The 10752-nt window shown below is 28.7% G+C and overlaps 2 protein-coding genes across 2 annotated transcripts in view; both read left to right on the forward strand.

Annotated features, from left to right (window-relative positions):
• Positions 1 to 2664: 2664 nt before the first annotated feature.
• On the forward strand, positions 2665 to 9590 carry LOC108731369 (uncharacterized; the record flags this gene model as incomplete). The annotated part of the gene is made up of 3 exons (XM_018461668.1): positions 2665 to 2708; positions 3245 to 3377; positions 9438 to 9590. Coding segments are annotated over 3 exons (330 nt in total), but the record flags the coding sequence as incomplete, so codon positions are not given.
• A 669-nt stretch (positions 9591 to 10259) lies between these two features.
• The window catches only part of LOC108731375 (odorant receptor 4-like), a 2045-nt gene continuing 1552 nt past the window's right edge, over positions 10260 to 10752 (forward strand). The window contains exons 1-2 of the mRNA XM_018461675.1: positions 10260 to 10309; positions 10424 to 10537. Coding sequence (XP_018317177.1) covers positions 10260 to 10309; positions 10424 to 10537 — 164 coding nt within the window. The remainder of the gene's footprint in view (positions 10310 to 10423; positions 10538 to 10752) is intronic.

Below are 10752 nucleotides of genomic sequence, written 5' to 3' on the forward strand. Positions count from 1 at the left end.
GAAAACACGTGCAGAGGTAGATGTACTCAAGACGGCGTAACTTTTACAAATGTCAAGCTATGGCGATAAAATTTGGTGGAAATGTCAATGATAGATGTGGCAACCCAACCAAAAAAAAACAGAACTCAAATTAGCTGACTCAGAGCATCACCTGGTGATAATTCCGGGACCTTTTTGATCAAAGTAGTATACACATTATTTTAGTTATTATGTTGAAAACGTAAAGAATTGTGTGTAATTAACATTTGCATATTATGAGAAATAATTATATAGCACAAAAATTTAAAAGGTATCATAATATTTCGCCACTTTAAGTAGATATTTAAAAAATGGCGAAATATTTATATAATTACTTTTCTGAAATGTTCTTAGTGTTTACCATGTCCTGTATATTTATCGGAATTTTAACGCAAATTTTGTGGACAACATTTGATATTGTTTTACAAACAAACGGATCTTACTCACGTCAAATGCTGCATATCATGATATCTGAATCCTTTATTGATGAAGAAAAATATTATTACATAATTTTATTATATACAAATGTAGTTATTTGTATAGGAGCGACTACGTTAACAGCGATAGGGACAATGCTCAGAGGATATCTTGTACATGCTTGTGGAATGTTTAAAATTGCCAGGTAAAAAATAAATTTACAAATAAATCACTTGTCAATTTTTGAAAGTTATATAGTTCGAAACAAGATCTTAATATTGTCTCAATAGAAATTATGATGACTTATGGAGAACTATATTTATAGCTTAAAATTAATTTATAGTTATCGTATCGAGCAAGCGTTTAAATACTCGATCAAAATACTCGACAACATCAGCATTGAGAACGAGATTATGATATACAAAGAAATAATTTGCGCTGTCGATATTCATTGTAAAGCTATAAAGTTGGTATCCGTATGTAACAACATTTATATAGTATTTGAAATAATATTTTATTTTTTTAAGGTATTCCGAATTTTTATTATCCAGCTTTGGAGGATCCTTTTTAACATTAACAATGACTAGTGTAATTTGTTTGAGTCTCAATCTTTTTGCAGTGAGTTTCTTCCCGCGTTTTTAAACATGGTATTCAATGTGAATAAACGATGTAAATTGTGTGTGTATGTGTGCGTGTGCGTGCGTGCGCGTGTGTGTGCGTGCGTGCCATAATATTCTTACTTAAAGAAAAGTACACAAAAAAATATAAGATAAAAAACAATTAAATAATTACGAAACTAATTAAAAACGAATTCTAACTTGTTTTTAACTATTCAAAATTTTTCAAAAAAAAAAGAAATGGGAAAGGGGCGGGGCTAAGTGGGCACCTTGTTTTCAATTGCAACTTTCAATAACAAAGTAAACGATTTTAGTCAAATGATTATTAGCGTTTTATAGAGTGATTATAAGACTAAAAGATGGCAATAAAAAGTTTTGGTGTTTGCAACTTTATTTCATTCATATACATAAAAAATGATGTGATTTAGAAAATGAAATCTCAAAAATTATTTTTGACTATCGAAAACACGTTTGACTACCTAAACATAATAACGCGGCACCTAAACTAACCAAACTTCGTTAGTAAAGAAGACGCCTGAAATGCTGTCTACAATATAAATTAGGAACTCATAAAATATATTTTTGCTACTCAAAATTCAAATGTCCACTTAGCCCCGATCTTCCCTAAATGCAGATTATTTTATTGTATAATATATCATATAGCTAAGTTTACATCTTGAATTTAGGCCGCGGTCTATACTCCACAAGGTCGACCTAAATTATTTGGATCCCTTCTGTAAGCACTTGATAGATGACCTGTTTTGGGTCTAAGTCAGACCTCAATCTTACGTGATCTAACTTAAAATGTGAGATCGCTTGTAAATTCAGTGTAAACGCATGCTATCCGGCCTATAGCAATAAACTGTCAATAGAGACTCACAAGGAAAGTTTCACAACTGTCCGGAACCGATTTGATTCTTCATGAAATATGTTGTTAAACATGAAAATTTAAGAGACACATATTTTTTTATACGTGCCCTAACTCATGTTTATAGGGGTGAACACGTATAAAAAAATACATGTCTCTTAGATTTTCGTGTTTAATAACATATTTCATGGAGAATCAAATCGGTTCCGGACAGTTGTGAAACTTCCCTTGTCAATATAATCAATTTCGCGATTTTAAAATACTGCTAAAGGCGATGACCGACATAGAGGGCATTAAAACCGCGAAAATATTTTAAATCACTTACGGTGTAAAGGTGGAAGTACAGAGTCTTACATAATACATAACGCATAATGCATAAGAAAATGAATCGATTAAAATTCTTCATTTTCTTCCTTTCCATGAAATAAAAGATTCTTATTGGTTGATTTTCTTATGCTTTATGGACTATGCATTAAGCAAATTTGATTGAAAGCCTTTCTTAAGTTACAATACAGGTCAGATTATGCATATATCTCTGGCTGTAAAAAAATCAATTACTTGTAACCTATAGTAACATATTTTTGTATACAAAATAAGTTATTATCAAATATACCTAAAATTTTGACCATAGTCATAATATATTAGATTTTTCACAGTATGTCTATTGGAAACAAAGAGGAATTCTTATTTCATCTTTTGATTGTGTCGGCCATTTTTGTGTACATGTTTATAGCTAATTATACTGGGCAAGAATTTATGGATCACAATAACCATATATATATTACAGCGTAAGAAATTGTCTCATATATAATTATCGCGTCCCCAATTTTATTTAATTCCAATTATGTCATGCGTATTCGAGTATAAATTAAATAAATTGAAGATTAATAATTTGTAATTATATAAATATTGAATTTAATATAATAGTTATGCGCCCGAATTATTTAATGGGGAAGAGAGAGAGAGAGAGAGAGAGAGAGAGAATCCTTATTTGTACTATTTGTCAATTTGTCAAAACGATCGTATTTGTCAAAATTTGACAAAATCTTAATCCTAAATATTTTATAGAACGAGTGCTTAAACACATTTCCAGTAATAAGAGTAATAATTAAAAAAAAATACGAAGCACATAAAATATGACTGTGCTTTTAAACAATCTCTCTCTCCTCTCACTTCTTTGTTTCTCTCTTTCAGTGTAATTCGGATTGATGATAAAAGATGATAATTAAAATGTCAGCAAATGTTTAGAGTTTATCAAACAATTAGTAAAACATTTCGTCAACAAACGAGAATTTTTTCATTTGTTGTCTTTGTTTTATTATAGATACAATGTTCGATGGTATGTAGCTCCCGTGCACGCCCAAAAGCTGATACTTTTTATATTACAAAGAAGTGGCAAAGCTGTTGTTTTGAATTTTGGCAATATATTTGTGGTATCTTTAGAGTGTTTTGCCATGGTAATAATTATTATATATCATATAATATTTTAAACATGACTCATCACACTCTCCCATTGATAATGCAACGGAAAACGTATTTCATTACAGTTATTAAAAGCATCGATGTCTTATTTCACGTTCATGTATTCTACGCAGCATTGACGCCAAAATTCATTACCTAAAAAAAATCGGATGTACGGCATTTAATTCTCACAATTCAAAGAATAAAATGTGATTTAAGAAATGCTTCTATACATAAATCACAATGTGTGTTAATATAGTCGATTTTTTATTTCCAACTGCTGCCAACCGAAGGTACAACAGAGTATACCTTTCTCCAAGATCGAATTAGTTGTTACATCAGTAGTTCTCAGTAATTATGTACAACATAGTTTAATTGATATCAACTTCACATATGAGTTTTTTATTAACCAAATTTGATTTGTAGTATACAATTATCACTAATTGTTCCGTAAAAAAAATATTATTTCAAACACATTGTTTCTGCTCGGCTATTATTTCATCTATGTTTTCTCATTCATCATCTATTACAAGAGAAAATCTATTGTGCCGATATAAGCTTGTTTATGTTTATGTTCATGAATAAATATAATAGGAACTAAGAAAATAGAATTTAAAAAACGCATTTAATACACAAAACAGAGATGTTTCCAATAAGAAATTATTGTATGTGATATTTACTAATAATATATATAAATAACCATTACATTGAGATTTTAAATTGAGCAATTTTTTCAAGGATCAAACTTCACTTATGACAAGATGCACTATAAAATGTGTGCGCGCGCGAGTGCGTGTGTGTAAAACTTTTTGACACATCGCTTGTAAGTAAATAGACCGGACTAAAAAAAAAACACACTAACAAGGAAAGGGACCCAACTGTCCCCTCCGATTTTAATAAGCTTTTAGTATGTTATTCTCTATACAAAAATAAACGACACATATTTTTTTATACGTGCCCATACGCACTTTTAGGGGATGAAACACCTTTTAGAAAAAAAAACCGCTTTTTCTCTTTCGAAGCGAATATCATCAGAACTGTAAGAGATAGAAAAAAATTTTCGGAATGAAAATTGAATGGTTTCAAGAGTAGTTTAGAACTATAATAAAAAATTTTTTTTAATTATTTATTTAAAATAAAAATTATTTATTTATTAAGAAAAAAATTTTTTTATTATATTTCTCTCTTAATGCCATTCAATTTTCATTGTGAAAATTTTTTTCTATCTCTTACAGTTCCGGCAATATTCGCTTCGAAAAAGAAAAATCAATTTTTTTCCAAAGGGTGTTTCACCCTTTAAAAGTGCATACAGGAACGTATAAAAAAATATGTGTCGTTTATTTTTGTCTGCAGAATAACATACTAAAAGCTCATTAAGATCGGAGAGAGACAGTTGAGTCCTTTTCTTGAAAGTCGAAAAATCCCCTATCACTTTGTAATTTTCGCAATAGTTAACGAGATTAATTTTAATAATTGCTGAATATAAGTGGATAAAATAGACGCCTAAGACAACTTTAAGTTATCTATTAGAGTTCTTTATAAAATATCGTAAATATGTTTTTTAAAGAACTCTTAAAGATATCTTAAAGTTTATTTTTGCGTCGATTTTAGCCAATTTGCTTCATTGGCTAATTAAAAAAGAAATTGCGAAAATTGCAAAATGGTAAACGACTTTTGGACTAAGTTTGGTCTACTCTATCTATTCAGAAACGGTGTGACAAAAAGTTTGGGACACCCTGTGTGTGTGTGTGTGTATGAAGTACGTTAAAATATATTGTGTTAGAAAGAATCAAACCACACCTGCGCGATCCATTGTCATACAAGTTCCTTTATGAAGTATTTCTTTATGGAAAACAAACATCTGTTACTTTATTGCCATAATCAAATCGATCGCTCAACGATACATCCCTTCTGGAATAAAGGTGTGAATTGTTATTTCGATCTCATGGTAATATTTCATTTATTTTGCACTACGTTTAAAATAAATTAAGCAATTCAGCTTAATATATTCAAATTAAAAAAATACAAAGCTATAGAATATTTAATCGGCAAATCAAAAAAACAGAATACGCAAAAGTTAAACGATTATTATATATTATCCATTGTACTTACATACAAACAAACATTTTTAAAATATAGATTTTAATATACAATATGATTTCTCCTGAGTTTAGAAAAAAAAACAATATAAAATTTTACACACGGAAACGACACACGGAAAAAAAAACAGCTGAAAACTTCACTGATTCAGTAAATCTACTGTCGTAATATATAGGCTGCGTTCTGTAACTCACTGCCAGTACTGGCAGCATTGGAAAGCCTGTTTCAAAATTCATCATACATATTCATAGCTACGATAGCATTGCAATGGAATAATGACGTCATAAATTTTGTCATCACCTTCTACTGCGACTACTGCGGCTAGAAAGATGCAGCAGTCACAGTACAAAATGGCGAAAGACAAGGTAATCTGTTGGACGTTTAAAATAATAAGCAATTTGAATTGATATTAAGCCAAGAAGGTGCTCAGAAAGCATTACAAGGTAAAAAGTGGAATTTTACACTTATTGATATGCAGGGTTGGGTAAGTTAACTCTTTTTTTAACTAAGTTAAGTTAAAGTTAACAGCCTTGAAAATTTAATGTCTATTAAGCTGGCACAGCCACTTCAGTACAATCAAACACGACCTATACCATACTTTTTTGCTATTTTCTTGCTAATTTTTTGCTCTATTCTCGATTTTTTGCTCAATGTTTAAATTAAAAAATTCAACCAACAGTGTGGTTGTGCTAGCTCGCGTACAAGAGTAAAGTATATTAAAGCAATTAATTGCTGAGATAATTTTAGTCTTAAAATGTTTCTAGAATTAATTGCACTAAGAATATCCCAAATCGGAATTTTTTGCTCACTATTTAAGTAAAAAATTCGACCAATAATGTGGCTGTGCTGGCTCACGTACAAGAGTAAAGTACATTAAAGCAATTAATTGCTGGGCTAATTTTGACTAATTTCTTAAACAGTCAGCAAAAAATTCCGATTTGGGATATTCTTAGAACAATCAATTCTAGAAACATTTTAAGACCAAAATTAGCCCAGCAATTAATTGCTTTAATGTACTTTACTCTTGTACGCGAGCTAGCACAGCCACACTTGGTTGAATTTTTTTATTTAAACAATGAGCAAAAAAAATCGAGAATAGAGTAAAAAATTAGCAAAAAAATATGGTACAGGTCTGCGTTTGATTGTGCTGAAGTGCCTGTGCCAGCTTAATAGACGTGAAAAATTAACTTAATTAAAATATATATATACAAGTAAATCCATAATGAAATTAATTGAATTAAAAGTTAATAAAAAAAGTAATTGAAAAGTTAAAAGTTAAATTTGGTTCGAACGAAAAACCCCAAAAAAAGAAAAAGAAAAAGTTTGATCATTTTACATAATTTTTCGTATTTTTTCTTTCTCTCAGCATATTTATTAAAGAATCTGGTTATTGTTGTTCACAAGTAAAAATTATACAATATAAAATTATTAAATTATATACTCATTATCCTCTTGCATTGTGTTTGAGGATTAACTTAAAAAAAATCAAATTAAAAGTTAATAGTTACCGATAGAATATAACTAAATTAAATTAAAAAGTTAAGAGTCTAAAATGTAACTAAGTTAAAATTAATTAACTTTTTAACTTAACTTTTGTCTTTTTAGGACTACCCTGTCTATATGTTATGAAATACAGCTTACGTTAAAAATTACTTATTGGTTATGTATTAGTTGCACGCAGTGCTGAAAGTAACGTTCCGTTACTACCAATTTCACTGTACAATATATTTGCAAAAAGGGAACGCTTGCTTCAACACACTAGAGTGATGTCATGCTGTCAGTACTGTAGTGAGTTACGAAACATAGCCACAGAAAGTCAATTTTCTATGTTAAAGTAGCAAAGTTGACAGCTAAGTAACATTAGCGATTTGTTAAACCATCAAATTTTTTTTAGTTACAGATATTGAATTCGCGCAGTAAATTATAGGTTTTTACTGTACCAACCAATTTATTTATTTTCCGTGGCAGGTAAAATATTTGTTGGCACAGCATATTTATAACAAGCTGAAATCCGCAGTATCGTGGAAAAATACAGTAGTTATGCGAAATTTACACTATTATTCATATTATTATGTGAGATATTGCTTTTATTACGCTATATTTGTAAGCTAATTAGTGAGTTTATAATGAATTCACTCATCAAGTAAAATAATTTTAAATGGTCTTTAATAATGGTCATATTCAGCGCAGCGGCTTTAACTTTGTGTTTATTTTGACCATACATTTTTAACATTGAATTGATTGATTAATTTCAATGGAATTATAAAGAATGTTAATTTTAAGAAAATGTGTAAGTATTGAAAACAACAGTATATTTATAGTAAATTATTAATAAATTAATGGTTGATATATATTGATATATGTAAGTTAGAATTACTACTTCTCTGAATAGACACAAGTAATTTATGATCACGCGCGTATGCACTGCGAAACATATGAAATATAGTCATTCATTATTGAAAACTGACAAATATATTTGCATTACTTTCTGTTGGATAATTAAAAACAAATGCTGATTCATTAAGGTAGGAGAGTTATGAAAGACAGATTAATGTGCATGATGAAGTGAATACTTTAATACTAACACTAACAAAGAATGCAGAACTTTTTACTTACAATTAGATGTAATATATTTAAGAAGCTCTCTCTTTGTAATATTTTCTACATCCATAACACTTTCCGCAGTTTCTTTTACTTCACTAGTAATAATTTCACATATAACTTGTGTCACTCACTTCTGAGACAGTTCGACCGATGTTCCCTCGAAGGATCTAACGCATCCTACGAGTGCACGCACAGGAATGAAATACATAACACAACGTCACTAGAATCGAGTGAGTTGCGCTTGCGTAGACTTCAATAAAGAAATCATCTTACGGGTATGTATTTACGGTATAAAATAAATTGCTGAATTCTATTCGACATCAAATCGATCGTCTCTTTCTTCCAACAAAATTGTCAAAGTATCGTGTCTGTGATCCCACGACAATATTTTATATTACGTGCTAAATTAGGCTACAACATTACATATTATAATAAGCTATTTAAAATTTAGCATAGAAAAAAGTTTCAAGATATACAATTGTTTAGGAGGAGGGGATACGCGAGACTTGATGTCTCTTTCGTAATCAAACGTATCTCAATGCTTAACGAGAGATGATTTTTGTCGAGACTCAGTATTTTAGCCTCAATCGAATTCTTTTGCTCGCCATTGGCTTATGGCCTTACAAACAATCAAAACTTATTCAATTACAATTCATTTTATTCTTTGGTATTTTGACAAGCTGCATTATAGTTCAGGTATATCAATATTTTTAATTATTTCTTATTACGTATCTAGTAAATTATTATACATTTAAAACTATTTATTTAATATTAATTTAATGTTTAATATTATATATTGTATTATAATATTATTTTATAATATAATTTTAATTACATTTTAATTACATTAAAGCAATATATTGTTATCACAAGATTATTATGCATAAAGCAACTGATTATTTTAGACTTACATTAATCTAATTGTTATTCAAATTGTTATTCAAATTGAAAAAACAAAACTTACATACAAACAAATTTAACGTTTTTAAAATATAGATTTCAATATACAATATAATTTCTCCTTTATTTGAATATCGATTTAGTTATATTCGAATATTTAAATATTCAAATAACTAAATCGATATTCAAATAAAGGACCAATTTTATTAATAAGGATATTTGAATAAATTTGTTGATTATAGCTTATGACATTTTTGACTGCAGAATGTACACTTAATCTTGTCATTAAGATTTTTTCTATCATATCATTTTTAATTTCATTTATAATTAAATATAACTCGTTTTGGATTAACACTCAAACTGTAAGTTAGATTTTTATTCATCCATTATAAATGTATAAAATTTTTCCCACACTTTACGGGAAACAACATAAAATATTATTAATATAATAGATCAGATGTTTACTGGAGCAATTGCAATATATTTATAATGAAATAAAAGATGAAAATGAAATTGCCATCATAGAAAAGTATGGACTGAACGCGAAACGTTATACAATTAGAATTATACGTAAGATAAAATTTAATGATTTTCTTTACATGTAGTAAAAAACAGATTGCAATCTCATATAAAAATTAAATAATAGATCACTTTGCTGCTTTACATTTGTACATTAAACGTCGTATTTTATCAAAATATAAAATATAATAAAAAAATATACAATTACTTTGTTTTTATTATTATTATTAAACAGAAAAGTAAAATATTAAAGAAGCAAAAGTATGCAATTTTGTGCTAGAATATTTGACAGAATATTCGACAAAAAATAATTAAACATATAAAATATACAAAAAATTGATCTTCCGAAGAATTTAAAAATAGCGATTCACATAAAGAATATTTTTCTGGAATATTATTATTTTCTTATCTATTTATTTTTATTTTTTTTTATTATTTTAACATATTTCCATTATGTCGAAACGTAAAATGAGTCGATAATTTGCATTATTATTCATTTGCATGCAGCTAAATATGACTACTTTTTTTAAATATGCTCAGAGATTACATTGTGCTGTACATTAGCTATTGTTTTTGTACCAATGTGGCCGTGCATTCTCGATATCGTTGTGCCCATGAATGAATCTCGACCATGTCCTCTAATTCCTATCAAGGCTGAATACTTTGTCGATCAAGAAAAGTATTTTTATTTAATTTTGCTGCACATAGACGTAGCTACTTTTATAGGGGCAATTGCATATATAGCAACGGGAACGATGCTCGTAGGATACCTCAAACACGCCTGTGGAATGTTTAAGATTGCCAGGTAAGAAAAAGAATACATAAAATATCAAAATAATCTATTTTATAAATAGAATATCATTTCTCGTCTAATAAATCTAGAAAGACTCTACAGTTACAGCAAAATTATTATTTATAGCTACCGTATTGAACGAGCAATGATAAACAAAATTTTTAAAAATAACATAAAGAATGAAATTACAATTTATAAGGCAATGATTTATGCTGTCGATATCCATCGTAAAGCTATGAAGTTAGTACTTATACAAAAATACATGTATATACAGATATACGGCTCATATTCAGAATGCGCTTTTATCGATAAAAGTGCGCTTTTATCTCTGAAATTTTATAATATGTGTGACGCACTAATATCGTTGTAAACTCGTTCTTTGTCCGAATACGGGCAAATGTGTATATATATATATATATATATATATACAGGGTGTTTGGAAAGTAATGAAAAAT

This window comes from Mycetomoellerius zeteki, unplaced genomic scaffold (genome assembly GCF_001594055.1).
Source record: "Mycetomoellerius zeteki isolate Tzet28-1 unplaced genomic scaffold, Tzet1.0 scaffold1254, whole genome shotgun sequence".
Classification (NCBI taxonomy): domain Eukaryota; kingdom Metazoa; phylum Arthropoda; class Insecta; order Hymenoptera; family Formicidae; genus Mycetomoellerius; species Mycetomoellerius zeteki.